The sequence below is a fragment of the Neoarius graeffei genome, chromosome 15 (genome assembly GCF_027579695.1).
Source record: "Neoarius graeffei isolate fNeoGra1 chromosome 15, fNeoGra1.pri, whole genome shotgun sequence".
Lineage (NCBI taxonomy): Eukaryota > Metazoa > Chordata > Actinopteri > Siluriformes > Ariidae > Neoarius > Neoarius graeffei.
In genome coordinates this window covers 48,653,337-48,671,765 of record NC_083583.1, presented here as the reverse complement: position 1 = coordinate 48,671,765, position 18,429 = coordinate 48,653,337, and the positions used below count along the sequence as shown (strand labels likewise).

Below are 18,429 nucleotides of genomic sequence, written 5' to 3'. Positions count from 1 at the left end.
CCTGTAGAACAGGATAAAGCGGCTACAGATAATGAGATGAGATGATATATATATATAGTGGGGGGAGGGACAGAGAGAGAGAGAGAGAGAGAGCAGTGGGGCCTGGGGATTTTTTTGTAAATTAGAAGCCTTTATTTGATGGCTCTGTATAAGGAAGGTAAACAGCGTACTAGTGTGTCGGTAGTGTGTTGGTTACATCACAAGTGGATATTCGGTTTCAATGCAAATGGCTGCGCGCAGGTGAGCCTATTTTACAATAACTGCAATGATCTCCAGGTTGGCAATCACATAGTTGACAAACTGAGAAGTGAAAACACCCTTACCCTTCAAAATAGTATTATTTATTAATAATAATAATAATAATAATAATAATAATAATAGCAATTAGTAGTAATTGCGATTTGTTGAAGTTTTGCAGCTAGCGGCTATGGTGCACTGAAGGAACATGCTAACTTGAACCACTGGTTGTTCTCTTGAGAAAGAACATTGTTGTTGGCTTAGCCCTCGGCTGAAGCCTATAGAGGCCCCTGTCTGTATGTGTATGTTTAACCGAATTCGAGCGTGTTTAACAGTGTAAGATGGTCATTGGCGTGCCAGCCTCAGGTAACGATTCCACAGTCGTGGTGTGGCGCCACTGCGTACTAACTATGTAAGCGCCATGTTACATAACCTCGGTTCGCGATGTAATCTGAACAGTCTAGAGTGCTGTCCAGGAACAGAACAGATTTTGCAATGTCAGTTTGAATCCTGGCGTTGATGCATTTCTGAGCGGGCTGTTTTTTCTATTTATGTACCGTAGCGTCTACCTCCCAATCAGATAAAAACTGAGTTTAGACCTGCACAGGTCTCTCATTGTACTTTTCTGTTGATGTGAAATAGATCCCAAATTAAAGAGTGACTCATATGAATGTGATAATTACAACTAAGACTATTTATGCAGCAATACAGTATACTGGCTATATACCGGACTCCTATTAGACATTCGCTTCAATGCTTGCCATCTCTTCATCTCTTTCATGTGTCAAATTAGTATATTTTTTATTTTTCATTTTTAAACTGTGTCTTGTTTTTATGTTATGGATGGGAAGAGGATGGGAAGGAGCAGTAGCCTAGCCTAACAATAAGCAATACCGGACAATGTGCAATATAAAGTGCAATATAAAGTGCAATATCTCTCCTGCCCCCCCCCCCCCCCATTCTCCCCCCCCTTTCCCCCCTCCTCCCTTCCTCTCTTCTCCATATCTTATTCTTTTTATATTTGTATATGTAAATACTTAATTTATTTTAATTTATCTAGAAGTTTTTCTCTATTTCTTTTCTCTGTTTATCTGTAATGATGCTGTTGGAATCTTAATTTTCCTGAGGGAACCCGCCCAAAGGGATCAATAAAGTTTCATCTAATCTAATCTAATCTAATCTAATCTAATCTAATCTAATCTAATCTAATCTAATCTAATCTAATGTCGCACTGCATTCGACAAACAAAGAAATACACGCTTCAGTCCACATTTTCTATCCCTGATTTTTTTTTTTTTAAGACAACTGCTTGTGTTTAAAGGTGTTGGTCGAGATACTAATGAAAACTTTCTCTTAATTTTCTCTGTGTCAGTACTGACAAAACCTTTAGACTTAAGCTACCCGAAGACCAAAATGAGACAGGGCTCTAGACAAGGGGATGGAGAAGGACTAACAATAGAAAGAGGAGAAAACATTAAGGAAACTGGGGGGAAAGGGGAGAAAAAAGGAGAGATTGTGGCTCAGTTCTTAGCTGGAAGCCTACATCACAGCCCACCTCCCACAGGACTCCTGTCAAACATCGCAAAACTAGGACAGAAAGAGTGAGAGAGAGAGAGAGAGAGAGAGAGAGAGTGTACAATATCACTCAGAACATATTGTCATATTTGATCACATGTTACTAAAATTAGAAACTGAGTCAAACACATTTTTACAAGCACAAGATCAGCCGGTTAATGTCCCTATTTTGTCCCCTTCTGGCCATTTTGTGAAATACTGAACATTTATACCCTTCTGCTTAGCAAAAAAAACTGCCAAAACTGGTACTGTGCATACATATTTTTTGTTCAACAAAGTACAAACTCTACTTTATTATGGACTTTAATCATCTACATACTGCATATTAGTCTCTTCTCTGATCAAATCTACTAAAGCTGTAACAAAAAATGTACCTTTGTTTCCTGAGATTGCAAAACTTAACTAATTCTTGTAGAAAATCTCAGATCTCACAATTACTCTCAACAGTTTTTGTTTTTCATTATCAGTCGCTACAATGCCAAATAAAATTCCAAATTTTTCATTGATACATCACAATGACGCCCTGTGATGACCTGGCGACTTGTCCAGGGTGTACCCCGCCTTTCGCCCGTAGTCAGCTGGGATAGGCTCCAGCTTGCCTGAGACCCTGTAGAACAGGATAAAGCAGCTAGAGATGATGAGATAAGATGAGACATCACAATGACCACAAAACCAGCCAAGGAAAAGTACATCAACACCTTTGGTAACATTTTTAAAGAACAATATAAATCAAAACTTGTTCGACTTGGAGGAATCGACCCATACAGAGTGAATAAAGCTGCCTTCTCGAGTGACTATGCAGGCCTGCCATCCATTTCATATCCTGACTTTGGTAACTATTTTGGAAATACACCGAGTGCCTATACACTTGACGACAGAGGTGGACAAAGTATCCAACTTCATTACTTAAGTCAAAATACCGATCCCACTGGTCAAATGTTACTCCGATACAAGTGAAAGTTGTACAGTCAAATTTTTACTTAAAGTACTGAAGTACTTGCTTTTAAAAATACTTAAGGATTAAAAGTACATTTTCTGTCAATGCACTGTTGTATTATTGCCACAATGCTTACAATACCTAACGCCGTTACTAAAGACAGAAATGTGAATTCACAAAATGAACGCGTGCTGTGCCATCATGGTGGTTTAATGTTAAGCTAGCTAGTCAGTGAAGCTCCACCTGACATGCTAGCAAACGCGTTTCAAACTCGAAATCATATTGGGTAGCTAACGCTACTAGAAAAGAAAGATAAACATTCTGTTTATTTGGCAAGATTATGCTAAAACATATTTCTGAAAGGACTTCAGATAAGGCCCTGTGATGACCTGGCGACTTGTCCAGGGTGTACCCCGCCTTTCGCCCGTAGTCAGCTGGGATAGGCTCCAGCTTGCCTGCGACCCTGTAGAAGGATAAAGCGGCTAGAGATAATGAGATGAGATGAGACTTCAGATAAGTTAACATTATTCATGTTAGCGTAACTCCGTTTTTACATGCTAACCACGGGCGATTGCTCTAAGACAACGAGGGAGGCTCAGCCTCCTCTAAAAATAATGAACACCGTGTAGGATGAATTGCGCTAGGCTTATGTTATAGCCGACCTTATGACATTGCTATTTCAGATCCAGAATCATAGAAATATGTGCTCAACCCAACTACAGTGCGAAATCATTCTGTTATAACTTTAATGTGCGCGTGAGTTTCTCCCCCTCATGACAGCGCGATGCAGCCCAGCCTCAGTGCACTTCAATGGCATTTGGGAGCTATGCGCTTTTCAATATCAAAATGCAAGACGATTATTGGACAAATACTGCGAAAACGCCCGCCCACGGAGTCTCACGGACTCCCAGCCTCAGTGGACTTCAATGGCATTTGGGAGCTATGCGCTTTTCAATCTCAAAATGCAAGACGGTTATTGGACAAATACTGCGAAAATGCCCGCCCACGGACTCCCAGCCTCACATGGGAGGGACATGGCAGTTTCCGCGAGGAGACTGGTGATTGGTGAAAGCAGCCGGATATTTTCTTTGATTGACAGCTCGTTTCAAATATAGACAGACAGCGGTGAATCTCAGTTCAGTCCCATGCGGATTCGCAAGTGGTGTGGTGTATTGTAAGAGATCAGCTTACATTTCGATTTCATTCATTACATATGTTTTTTTTTAGTTTGTATATATTTTCATTGTAAATAAAGTGTAAATATAGTGTTGTGAAGTTTGCTATCTTAGTTCCAGAAATTTCGTTTATTTGAGTGACTGAACTTGAACTTGAGGGGGCTAGTCAGCTCGCAAGAAAGCTGCGCACGGATGCCAAGCATTGCTGATTTAATTTTGGCGAAGCCATTTGCCAGTCTTCCTTTCGAGGAAAAAATTAAAATTAAAGAGCAGGGTAGACCAACGCCTCAAATTGACTTGGTGAAAAAGGTAGGGAATAATACTCGTTCCTTTCAGCTCTCCTGGTACGAGAAAGTGAATTGACTAACAGTAAGTGACCCACATCAACAACAGTAAATAGGCTACTTTAGTAATATGTCATGGATGGACCAAAAATATAGAATCTATTTAAAATGTTTATGCTGAGTATATTATATTGGAATATATATTTTTCTGGATCTGAATTAAACACAGCTACAATTTGGAAAACATTTTTAAACAAAAACACAGCCGAGAACATTTCACACTACAGACCTGGATTAAAAGTGAAGGGTTATCAAAATTGTCAATAAAACATTTCTCAGTCAAAATAAGTAAAATATAGGGAAAGTGTCATTGAATGAAATGTGTGGCACCCAGCTCTACTGCTGAGGTTCCTGACAAAGAGCTGCTTTCAATAATGATCAATTTTTAAACAACATGCCACAATTTTAAAATATAAAATGTTAAAATATAACCCCCCCAACACCACCATCATGTATATTGGACAGTAGGCTAATGGGCCAAAAGAACCTGTTATTTCACAGTTTGTGACGCTGCCAACAATCAGCCAGATCAGAGGCAAGAGTATGGGCAAAATTGATGTTTTTTCTTTTAAAATCTGGAAATATCGTAACCGACCAGCCTCCCCTGTTTGAAAGACTACCAGCTGCCACTGATGCTAACTAACAGCAAGTTAACTAGCTATGTGTTAACGTTAGCCGTGAATAAGGCTATGGCAACTTGGTGGGCAAATCCATAGAAAGTAATTTGACTAACCAGACTGCATAGCGATTGCAACATTATCACTAGCTCTAAGCACAGGCAACTTCATTGCAAGCTTTCTCTTGAAATAAAACGTTTATACACCTCAATATGTTTCCGTAGGTCAGACGGTGAGTTTTTGTAGGCCGTGATGTGGTTTGTTTTCGGCAAACATTTAAAACGAAACAAATCTCTAATCCTTTCAGAAAACTGAAACATGGGTTCATGGGCCATGGGTGCGTGCATTCGCCAGAAGAACCGCCTCCTTCCATTCTGCCATCAACTGATCATGTTAAATCATGCTGCCGAGAAACTGAACTTGATTTTATACAGTCTATGGACGTGGCGTGACCCTAGTGATTACTGATCGTCTGTCTCAGTGTCACCTGCGAAAAAAAAAACAATCATGTTTTAGAAAAGAAAAGAAAAAAACATCCACTTTCAAAGCTGCTTCATAGTAACAAGGACCTTGATCAAAATGTAGTGGAGTGAAAAGTACGATATTTGCCTTTCAAATGTAGTGAAGTTAAAGTCAAATAAGTTCCTGAAAAAATACTCAAGTAAAGTACAGATACTCAAAAAGTGTACTTAAGTACAGTACTCAAGTAAATGTACTTCGTTACTGTCCACCTCTGCTTGACGATCTCAAGGCTTACAAATCACTCGAGGCATATTTTGTACATGGTTGGGTACAGGATCTTCAGCATCTGGTAGTAAGTGAAAAATCGCATGCTGATTGCAGCCAAAGTATGTATAACGTAACGCTTACCATGCAGGCTGAACCACACTGCAACTCTGTTAAAACAAACTCCTTGGGGGACGTCCATATAGTTTGTTATACCAAAAAGTTTGTAGATGGATCCACTTGTCACACCAAACACTCACTCTTATGTAAAACAAGACCAACTGTGTTTAATTTATATTTAATCTAAATTCACTTACATTTTTACAAAGTAAAGGAAATAAGTCACTCTTAATAAAGGAAATAAGGTCACACTCGCTGTCGTTTGCTTGCCACATCATTCTTTTCAGCCCATCATGTTGATTGCAATTAAGAACAAAGCCTCGGGGCTCTTTTTCTTTAAAAGTTGAAATTGAATTTTTTGGGATTTCATATTCTTTAGACAAATTTGTTGCTTTCTCACCACGTTTTAGATGGTCCAGGATATGAAGTTTGTCTTCAACAGTGTCGTGTCCGTGTCATCTCTTTTGGCGTTTGTCCTGTTTTGTTGTTTACACAACATTCCTACCACTTTAAAGATGCAAATTGTTGTTTTATTGTGGCACAAACAATAATTAAGATGAAAAAACAGAAATCTGGAGTGCGCATAGGTATTCACCCCCTTTCGTATGAACCTACAAACCTGTCAAGAGAAGGCCGCTCAGAAAAACTCACAGATCGGGCAAGGAGGGCAACAAAGACACCAAAGATAACACTGAAGGAGCTGCAAAGATCCACAGTGGAGATGGGGGTATCTGTCCATAGGACCACTTTAAGCCGTACACTCAACAGAGTGGGGCTTTATGGAAGAGTGGCCAGAAAAAAAGTCACTGCTTAAGAAAACATGCTTGGGGTTTGCCCAACAGCATGTGGCAGACTCACCAAACACATGGAAGAAAATTCTCTGGTCAAATGAGACTAAAACTGATCTTTTTGGCCATCATGGGAAATGCCATGTGTGGCACAAACCCTGAGAACACCATTCCTACAGTGAAGCATGGTGGTGGCAGCATTATGCTGTGGGGATATTTTTCATCTGCAGCGACAGGAAAGCTGGTCAGGACTGAAGGAAAGATGGATGGCACTAAATACAGGGCAATTCTGGAGGAAAATCATTTTGAGTCAGCCAGAGGTTTGAGACTGGGACGAAGGTTCACGTTCCAGCAGGACAATGACCCGAAACATACTGCTAAAGCTACACTGAAGTAGTTTAAAGGGAAACATTTTGATGTCTTGGAATGGCCCAATCAAAGCCCAGACCTCAATCCAGTTGAGAATCTGTGGCATAACTTGAAGATTGCTGTACACCAACGCAACCCATCTAACTTGAAGGAGTTGGAGCAGTTTTGCCTTGAGGAATGGGCAAAAATCCCAGTGGCTAGATGTGCTAAGCTAAGAGACATACCCTAAGAGACTTGCAGCAAAAGGTGGCTCTCCAAAGTATTGACTTTGGGAGGTGAATACTTATGCACACTCCAGATTTCTGTTTTTTCATCTTATTCTTTGTGTCACAATAAAACAATGTGCACCTTTAAAGTGGTGGGCATGTTGTGTAAATCAAATGGTGCTAACCCCCCAGAATCCATTTTAATTCCAGCTTGTAATGTGACAAAACAGGACAAACACCAAGGGGGATGAATACTTTTGCAAGACACTGTACCTTCTGACTCACATTACCAAGCCTTTTGTAGCACTGTGTTGATATTCTGGTTTGTGGTTCTGTTTTGTACTTTGCCCTTTGGCTCCACCTTTGATCGCCTGCCTGTGCCTCGCTTGACCATTGCCTGTTTCTCGACTCTGATTTTGGATCACTGATTTGGATCTGTTTGCTAGTGTTTTTAAATAAAACTATTCCAGCAATTACGTCCATCTATCGCCTGCATTTTCTGACAGACGGAGAGTGTCTTATGTTTACAAGTAGCCATGACAACAATGCTTGCGGAGTAGAGACATGAGTAAAACTGCTTATTTGTAAAATAAAGTCCTTTTAAGTGATTTTTTGAAGTTAGTGATCACCATTTTTGATAATTGTGAGTGACATCTAAACAAGCCTCGTTAAGCCTTTGTTTTATGGCATTAACACGTATTGTTAACTTGACTGCGGACTTGATTACTTATTGTTTGTCTCTGGGGAGAAGAGGAACGCGCAGCTCAGTGATGTTTTTTTGAAGACTCCGACTCATTGTCATTAAAGGCGGGGGACATGAAATTAGTTCGTTATATGTGGAAGTTCCTAGTAATAGAGTCCGTTATCACGGGGTTGTAGTGCATTATGTACATACGGTAAACATCTAATCATGTAGATATGATTAATTGTATCTAACATTTTTATATGCATCTAACCTCAAATACTCTCTCCAAGTACCTCGGGCTGTGGCTGGACAGCAAGCTGGACTGGACTTGCAACACCAATCACTTATACAGGAAGGGACAGAGCAGGCTATACCGGTACTTCCTTAGGAGGCTGCAGTCCTTTAACATCTGCAGAAAACTCCTGTGGATGTTCTATCAGTCTGTGGTCGCCAGTGTCCTGTTGTACACCGTGGTGTGCTGGGGGGGCAGCACATCTAAAAAGGACACATCCAGGCTGGACAAACTGATCAGGCAGGCCGGCTCTGTGGTTGGCATGAAGCTGGACTCTCTGGTGACGGTGGCAGAGAAGAGGTCTATGGACAAACTACTGAACATCATGGACGATGCCAGTCACCCTCTGCACACCGTCATCAGCAACCAGAGGAGCCTGTTCAGTGACAAAATGCTCCTTCCCAAGTGCAGGACGAACAGACTTAAAAACTCCTTTGTCCCTCACGCCATCGGACTGTACAACTCCTCTCTGGGGGGGAGGAGGGGTAACAGGAGGACAGAGGACGGGAAGGAGCAGTAGCCTAGCCTAACAATAAGCAATACCCGACAATGTGTAATAATGTGCAATATAAAGTGCAATATCTTTCCTGCTTCCCCCCCCCCACACACACACACACACTTGCCCTAACCCCATTTCTCCTCCCCTTTCCCCCGTCCTCTCTTTCCCATATCTTATTCTTTTTATATTTGTATATGTAAATACTTAATTTATTTTAATTTACCTAGAAGTTTTCTCTATTTCTTTTCTCTGTTTATCTGTAATGATGCTGCTGGAATCTTAATTTCCCTGAGGGAACCCGTCCAAAGGGATCAATAAAGTTTTATCTAATCTAATCTAATCTAATCTAATCTAATCTAATCTAATCTAATCTAATCTAATTATTTAGTCTCACGTTTGTATCATTTTTATTTCTCCAGTTGGGTTAGTCTTTATACACAAATAAAAATGAACGCAGTCTGTGTGATTCAACAGAGATAATTATTTGACAAACAAGTCCTTCTGCATGAGTAAACAATCAACATTACGTTACAACGTTAGTGAGCGATAATGGATAATAGCAGACTCTACTGTGTTGAGATGGCGGATAGTTGTTGTTTTTTTTTCTCTCCTCTCCATTAATCACTGCAATCCAAAGATTCCTCCTTTGTATGCTCATCTGGTTTGTTTGGTCACCTTCCTGCTCTCTAATTGCAGGAATGTTGTGAAAGCTATGACTAACAGGGTCATTTGACCTATTACGGCAGCCATGAATGCAGCGGGTGTGTACCATTGTTTGCTTTAAAGCTTTAAATTTGGACTAGTTTAACTTTGAGGCCTTAAAAAACCTTCTACGTGTGAACAAAGCTTGCTCAGTGAACCGAACCGCAGCACTTGACCCCAGTAATGGCGGACCCTGGGGAATCGCTAGCTTTGTGATGTCATGTGAAAACTGTCCATTACACCTCAGTGCTTTTGAATGCTTGAATCTGATTGGTCAGAAGGTGTGTGTAATTTTTATATCATAGATATATAAAGTACAGTAGTTTCGGCTGTAACATGAGCATTGATATCAATGTGCTTGTTCTAAAAGGTTATTGTTTCTATGGTAACAGCCGATACACAAAGACTTGTACAAATAATCTAAGAATATAGGGATTTAAAAAGTGTGTGGTTAATCAACGTATTTATGTGGAGGTTTTTTTTTTTTTTGGCTTGGAGATATTTATTTAACATTTGTTGAAGGAGTCTTGGTTATAAGTGATCATGGTCTTGGTACTGCTTTCTGTTTGCTCCATTTTCTTGGTCAACTAATTTCTTGGCTGTGCTTTGCACGTGCGTGCGTGCGTGCGTACTGTACGAGTGTGTGTGTGAGAGAGAGACGGAGTGAGAGGGCCTGGCGAGAAAATGACTGGTATCACAGCAATAACGTAGGTGAGAACAGGAACTAACTTGTCTCTCGGATGTTCCACAATATGAAATCTAAAAACCATTAAAATGTTCATTGATAAATAAATGCCGTAATTGTTAGCAAGTCGCTGTGGTAGAAGCGGAATAACACACGACAGACCCTGCTGTTTGCGTGGGTAGCAGTTTCCGCCTTGTGTATAACATCTGTCGTGTGTTTTTCCTTACACACGATCACAAAGCTAAATATATTTTACCAAAATGACTGCAAAAGGTTTTGTCCATTTTATTATCTTGCCTTGAATTTCTGCCTGTAAACATCATGTCTGGGTAAGGAGTCTGCTTAAGCTAAACAAAACCCAAAACAAGCTCCTTTATTCTGACAGATAAAATCCATACAAGACATGTTTGAGTGTTCACTTGTTTAGATTTGTACCTGTAGACTGTGTACAGATTGGTTTACTTAAAAAAAAAAAAAAGTCCCTTGGCGCTGATGTCTTACTCTCCTTGAGGTTCAAATAGCATGCTCGGAGTACAAATTACACAAGAAAATCCGAGATTCTGACGTCACTTACATGGTACATGACTTACTGAGGCTGAGACCTAGTGGATATATATATACAACCCTGATTCCAAAAAAGTTGGGACAAAGTACAAATTGTAAATAAAAACAGAATGCAATGATGTGGAAGTTTCAAAATTCCATATTTTATTCAGAATAGAACATAGATGACATATCAAATGTTTAAACTGAGAAAATGTATCATTTAAAGAGAAAAATTAGGTGATTTTAAATTTCATGACAACAACACATCTCAAAAAAGTTGGGACAAGGCCATGTTTTCCACTGTGAGACATCCCCTTTTCTCTTTACAACAGTCTGTAAACGTCTGGGGACTGAGGAGACAAGTTGCTCAAGTTTAGGGATAGGAATGTTAACCCATTCTTGTCTAATGTAGGATTCTAGTTGCTCAACTGTCTTAGGTCTTTTTTGTCGTATCTTCCGTTTTATGATGCGCCAAATATGTTCTATGGGTGAAAGATCTGGACTGCAGGCTGGCCAGTTCAGTACCCGGACCCTTCTTCTATGCAGCCATGATGCTGTAATTGATGCAGTATGTGGTTTGGCATTGTCATGTTGGAAAATGCAAGGTCTTCCCTGAAAGAGACGTCGTCTGGATGGGAGCATATGTTGCTCTAGAACCTGGATATACCTTTCAGCATTGATGGTGTCTTTCCAGATGTGTAAGCTGCCCATACCACACGCACTAATGCAACCCCATACCATCAGAGATGCAGGCTTCTGAACTGAGCGCTGATAACAACTTGGGTCGTCCTTCTCCTCTTTAGTCCGAATGACACGGCGTCCCTGATTTCCATAAAGAACTTCAAATTTTGATTCGTCTGACCACAGAACAGTTTTCCACTTTGCCACAGTCCATTTTAAATGAGCCTTGGCCCAGAGAAGATGTCTGCGCTTCTGGATCATGTTTAGATACGGCTTCTTCTTTGAACTATAGAGTTTTAGCTGGCAACGGCGGATGGCACGGTGAATTGTGTTCACGGATAATGTTCTCTGGAAATATTCCTGAGCCCATTTTGTGATTTCCAATACAGAAGCATGCCTGTATGTGATGCAGTGCCGTCTAAGGGCCCGAAGATCACGGGCACCCAGTATGGTTTTCCGGCCTTGACCCTTACGCACAGAGATTCTTCCAGATTCTCTGAATCTTTTGATGATATTATGCACTGTAGATGATGATATGTTCAAACTCTTTGCAATTTTACACTGTCGAACTCCTTTCTGATATTGCTCCACTATTTGTCGGCGCAGAATTAGGGGGATTGGTGATCCTCTTCCCATCTTTACTTCTGAGAGCCGCTGCCACTCCAAGATGCTCTTTTTATACCCAGTCATGTTAATGACCTATTGCCAATTGACCTAATGAGTTGCAATTTGGTCCTCCAGCTGTTCCTTTTTTGTACCTTTAACTTTTTCCAGCCTCTTATTGCCCCTGTCCCAACTTTTTTGAGATGTGTTGCTGTCATGAAATTTCAAATGAGCCAATATTTGGCATGAAATTTCAAAATGCCTCACTTTCGACATTTGATATGTTGTCTATGTTCTATTGTGAATACAATATCAGTTTTTGAGATTTGTAAATTATTGCATTCCGTTTTTATTTACAATTTGTTCTTTGTCCCAACTTTTTTGGAATCGGGGTTTTTTAGTATAAAGTTTCTAAATTGTTGTGAACAACCCTGAAGATGCCCAAGTGTCAAATGTTTGGGTGTACAAATAAGCCCGAGCACTGAAGCAGTAAACACACACACACACGTAAACAGTGAATGCACACATACAGAGCCTTTGAGAAGCGGTTTTGCTGCCTATAAACGCGCCATTTTTTTTTCCAAATTTTTTTTCCTTGTATGTGACATGCTTTTGTTTGTTTTCATTCACTGAGAAAAGCAATCTTTTCAGACAGCAACAATCATGTTGCGATGACAACGGGATTGTTTACAAGAATCCGTGTCAGTACTGCGTACGCGTGATATAGCCGAGTGAAATTTAAACTACATAAAAGTGAAGTTTGTTGATTTGCGGATTTTGTTGCCAGTAAAAAAAATCAAATGGTTACAAAAAATTTCTGATTAGATTTTTAGGAATTAGAAGCCTTTGTCACATACAATACAGCACAGTGAAATTCTTTTGGTGCCTTTAACCCATCTGAACACACACACACACACACACACACACACACACACACACACACAGAGAGAGTGCTGCCTAGGGATTTTTTTTTTTTTCTGAGAATTAATAGTCTTTATTTGATGACTCTCTGTAAGGAAGGTAAATGGTGTACTAGTGTGCCGGTTACATCACAAGCTTTAAAATAAATTGTTTGAAAGTTTTATTTTTTAATTTAAACATGGGTGGGAGCACATCAGGGCACTTGTCATGATCAGCAAACAGTTTATTCTGGGGTTTTGTTTGGCTTGAAGGATGTCGAAACATTGCTACACAACTGTATTTTCGTCACGTCATAAATATCACAACATGGTTAAGGTTTTGCCAAGGTACAGTTCCAGTCAAAAGTTTGGACTGTTGATTGGAACTGTACACCTAATTCAATGATTTTTCTTTATTTTTATTCATTAAAAGAAACTTTATGACTTAAAATAATGATGGGTGTCATTTCTCTTTACTTAGATGAGCGGTTCTTGATATAATATGGATTACTACAGTTGTGGAATAGGGCTATTTACTGCATTTTTATTATTACTGTTTGATCTCAAACGCATTAAGAAGGCAAGAAATTGCACTAATTAACTTTTGACGAGGCACGGTGGTGTAGTGGTTAGCACTGTCGCCTCACAGCAAGAAGGTCCTGGGTTCGAGCCCCGGGGCCGGCGAGGGCCTTTCTGTGCGGAGTTTGCATGTTCTCCCCGTGTCCGCGTGGGTTTCCTCCGGGTGCTCCGGTTTCCCCCACAGTCCAAAGACATGCAGGTTAGGTTAACTGGTGACTCTAAAATTGACCGTAGGTGTGAATGTGAGTGTGAATGGTTGTCTGTGTCTATGTGTCAGCCCTGTGATGACCTGGCGACTTGTCCAGGGTGTACCCCGCCTTTCGCCCGTAGTCAGCTGGGATAGGCTCCAGCTTGCCTGCGACCCTGTGGAAGGATAAAGCGGCTAGAGATAATGAGATGAGATGAGAACTTTTGACGAGGCACCTGTTAACTGAAAAGCATTCCAGGTGACGACCTCATGAAGCTCATCTCATCTCATTATCTCTAGCTGCTTTATCCTGTTCTACAGGGTCGCAGGCAAGCTGGAGCCTATCCCAGCTGACTACGGGCGAAAGGCGGGGTACACCCTGGACAAGTCGCCAGGTCATCACAGGGCTGACACATAGACACAGACAACCATTCACACTCACATTCACACCTACGCTCAATTTAGAGTCACCAGTTAACCTAACCGCATGTCTTTGGACTGTGGGGGAAACCGGAGCACCCGGAGGAAACCCACGCGGACACGGGGAGAACATGCAAACTCCGCACAGAAAGGCCCTCGCCGGCCCCGGGGCTCGAACCCAGGACCTTCTTGCTGTGAGGCGACAGCGCTAACCACTACACCACCGTGCCGCCCCCTCATGAAGCTGGTTAAGATAACGCCAATAGTGTGCAAAGTGTCATCAAGGTAAACGCTGGATACTTTGAAGAATCTAAAATAAACATATTTTATTTTGTTTTTAGACACTTTGTTGTTTTCCACATAACTCCATATATGTTCCAGATGTCATTTCATAGTTTAGATGTCTTCAGTATTGTTCGACAATGTAGAAAATAGTCAAAATACAGAAAAAACTATGAATGAGTAGGGGTGTACAAACTTCTGACTGGCACTGTCAGTGACTTTGAGAAGTGGAACTTATGCCTAAACGATTCAGTTTGGAATCAGACACTATCTGTCTGTCAAAATAGTGCCATCACATCATTAATTCAGAGAAAAGTTGACACAAGAATGCGTATACACTCTGGACTGATGACAACAGACAACCTTTTTAAAATGTTTAAATGACCTATTAATCATAAATTCTGTCAACAAATCAGGACAGATTCTAGCATGAACAGACAGCAGTGAAGTGAAGACACACCCACAACCTCCCACCAAAGATTCAACAGTTATTCCACGAAATCGAGTCGTACATGAGCAGACAGCTGACGAGGCGCGTAGTGCTGAGTCGGCTGTAAGCCGTGTACGACGAGATTGAGTGGAATAACTGTTTTATTCGATCCATATTCACTGGATTTTGAAATCTGATAAACAAAAGCTTTCTACAAAACGTCCGACAAAATAATTTCTGCTTTGAATGTAAACAAACCAGCGAAATGACAGTAGCAATCTGTGAAAAATGTTACAATTCTTGAAAATAATATATACATATTTTATTTCATTCTGATCATCAAATACTTTCATTCCATATTTTATTGCTGTTTTTGAGTAGTTTTTATTTCACCCTCGGTTGGTTCAGCAACACAATCCACCATTTTGTTTTTCTCTACTCGCGGTATATGAGCTGATAGCCTAGTAGTAGAGTAGCCAATCAGAGCACGCGATTGCTCATATCTAGTGAATGTGGACAGAATAATTCCTATTAACCTTCGTATCTCGTATTTCTTTTCTGAATTATGATTAGCATTATTTTAAGCTCCAGAAAATTCACTCATTTTTTTTCCCCCCTCCCCTCTCTGATCAAAAATTCAGAATTTTTTTTCCTGATCAGATTCCCCAGAATAAACTCTGGACAAGCCTCCAGTCCACTGTAGAGAAAATAATTCACATAACTTAAACCACTATTCCCTATCAAAATCATAAGAAGAGGAAAGAGAGGCCTCGGGAAAGCCATGAAATAAATTTGCTCCTCTTCAACTTGTCAATATTGAAGAAAAAAAAATAGTAATAAATCGCCCACTTTTGAAATAATTTCATGCAGCACAGTGTGTTTGAAATCATCAGCATTTGCTTCATCTAATGCCTCAGGGTGAGATTTAACATCAACCACCAATTAGCACTCATCTCATTTCGACTCATTTAAACATTACATCAGCTAAAGTCTTTGTGATATTTTGAGGATATTTTCAAGTGAATAATAAAATAAAACCTGACAGTACAGCAGGAATAATATGAGCCGGTCGGCATGTTTACACGCTGCAAAACAAAATATTTTCTCATTATCCACTCCAAGTGGATCAGGTTTCTGACCCGAGATCAGATCTGATTTATGATAATGACGACACAGTGATCTGTGAATGGCTTTCTCTAAATGAACAGTAGAACATTTAGCCATGAACACTATAACAGATGATATATCACAACATGTTCACACTGTAGGCTAAATACACTCGGCACAAACAAGACAATGCTGTGAGTCTCCCCATTGGTCTCCACTCTTTCTTTTCTTTTTTTTCTTTTTCTCATTTTAAATGATCTTTGTGGGGCACGGGCTAATTTCGCCAGCTGCCAGAACTCTTAAACAGATAACTCGGACAAACACACGGTGTTTAATGGGCGAAGGAAGCTGGTGGATTTGAAAAAAGGCTTGTGGTGTAATGACTGCTGAGTGTGTTGAAGGAGGAAATATTTGATTAGTGCGGATTAGAGAAGTCAGAGGACAGAAAAGGTCAAAAGAGAAGAAGAGGGAAATGTTAACCCTGGTTTGGTGGTGGTGGCGGGGGGGGGAATGAAGTGTAGAGGTTAAGAGAAAACAGACAGAACAGGAAGTTGGGCCACAGCCATCTCCGCTCCATCTGCCATCTCTGTTTACATGTCAGAGTCTCAGCATTTTTTTTTTCCCTAATTTCTCTTTTCTGGCATGTCAAAAAAAAAAAAAAGCAAGAAGGTCAAAGTGGAATCATAGACGACTACATTAATCATAGAGGCTATATACTGTATAAAAGAGGGAGGTCACTAGATACGGTGTAGGCCATGCCGTGTGGGAGGGAACAGAGGGAATGGAGTGTGTGTTGGACATTATCTTGATGAAGCCATTATCGATTTAGCCAGCGTAAGCCAATGGAATTCAGATAACGTCTCTTTTAATTGAGATTACATTTTGCAAGTTCAACGTGCACTCAGCCAATTTAAGAGTGGGAATGGTCCCGGTTAACTCCTCATAGATGGAATCAACAGTTAGCCAATCAATGAGCTGAAATTTTACAGCTTTTTTTTTCTTCTCGAGAAAAAACGTGGGATGGAGGGGAGATCTTTTGTCTTGTCTTTTTATTTTTTTATTTTTTGGTTTATCATGTCAGTGCATACATACCTCCTTTTCTACATATTTTCTTGCCCGGTTTCCTGGCACATTCCTTGGATATTCTTTTTACTGCAAAAATGAATAGAAGACTAAAGAATAACATGGAGCTCCGTTACAGACAGTGGGAGCATGCAAACAGCACTGAGACGAAAAGGGAAAAGAGGTTAACATGGAGAGCTGCTCTCACTGTCTTCCAATCCATCATTAGCATCATCATCATCATCATCATCATCATCATCATCATCATCTTCATCATGATGATCATTATTACTCTAAAATGAGGTTCTCACTCTATGACCCTAGCTCATTGTGCCAGCACACACAATGGACACATTATGAACTGCTGGCAGAAAAAAGTGAGAGTGAGAGAGGCAGGAGTTGAGAAGGAACCAGCTTCACCTAAAAAATGGACGTGCTACGGCACATGGGGGTGTGCTTGCGTAAAGGGATGGCGAGGGAGGTTAGGAGACATGTACAGCCACTCTTATGCACGCTCGCACGTCATCCACACTTACTTACTTATATAGATAGATCTATAGGCACTCATTCGCATCACACATAAACTCGTCCCCACACACACACACACACACAGACACATAAAAGCAGTGGCATGCATGTTGACATGCAGCGATCATGCTTTTCTAAGTTCACTCACACAAAGGAGATACAGAGATGAGACAAACGGATCCGCGGATCCACACCGCTGCACACATACACACTCACCATCCTCCGTGGGCACGTAAATGTTTAGGAAAAGGCAGTCTTCGCTCTGCTCCTGCACGTAGGTTGAAACCACCTCCAGGCTGTTGGTGAACCATACAGGCAGCATGACATCAGGCAGCCTGCCCTCCACAACGCTCTGTGGGCACACCGGGCCAAAGTGTGTGGCGTTGCGGATGTCTTGCCAGGGCGTGGGTGGCTCGGGGGGCTGAAATCGCCTCTCCCCTGTAGGAGGTGCTGCGTAGGGCACGCCCAGGAACTGAATCACAGGCCCCAGGATCTCATTGTTGAGTTCTTTCTTGAAGCCTCTCAGCTTGCCGTATGCCGTGGTCACCACAGGGTCCAACTCATCCAGCTTCTCCGCAGCACCCATCCAAGTCTGGAGAGCCAAGGCCAGCACCCACAGCAGGGAGGGCAGCTCCAGGCCCACGCCCATATCCAGCCGTGACTGCATGGCACTCCAGGGCCGACCGAGCTGGCCGAGCATCGTTCGCTAATCCCCTTTCCCTCCCCACAGTGAAACAAGCTCCGACGCTGGCTTGATATCTGCTATATCCTTTGACTGGGCACGCTCAAAACCGAGAGGTGGCACCTTCGGAAGAACGTATGGCTCTGGAAATGTCCAGTGGTTCTTCGCATGGCAAGGGTTCCCACATCGAGTGCTATGCGTGGCAAGGTAACGGCTTCACCACACGCTATCCGTCAGGTCATGTCCTGTCCACGCAGCCGCACTCCATGCTAGGTTGTGGAGAGATAAATCAAGCCCGCTGAGGCTCCGGGTCTATATCCTGCAGGAAATAAAAGAGAATTCATTAGTGCCTGGATAGAGGCAGATGGGGAGTGCAGCTTTATTGAGCGTTACGGTCCTGCACGGTTGCCATCAAGCGGAAGGTTCCAGAACCAGAGCTCAGGTATATGACGCTGCATCTATCATA

General features: G+C 41.3%; 1 protein-coding gene across 5 annotated transcripts in view; it reads right to left on the bottom strand.

The window, feature by feature from the left end:
* The window catches only part of nlgn1 (neuroligin 1), a 476,122-nt gene extending 458,141 nt beyond the window's left edge, over positions 1-17,981 (bottom strand). For 2 of the 5 annotated variants that reach the window (XM_060941541.1, XM_060941542.1), the window contains exon 1: positions 17,498-17,897. In XM_060941541.1, coding sequence (XP_060797524.1) covers positions 17,498-17,867 — 370 coding nt within the window. In that variant the 5' untranslated portion in view covers positions 17,868-17,897. Of the gene's footprint in view, positions 1-17,493 lie in introns of all 5 variants that reach the window. The other 3 variants (XM_060941540.1, XM_060941544.1, XM_060941543.1) reach the window with 3 other exon arrangements.
* Between the last annotated feature and the right edge of the window lie 448 nt (positions 17,982-18,429).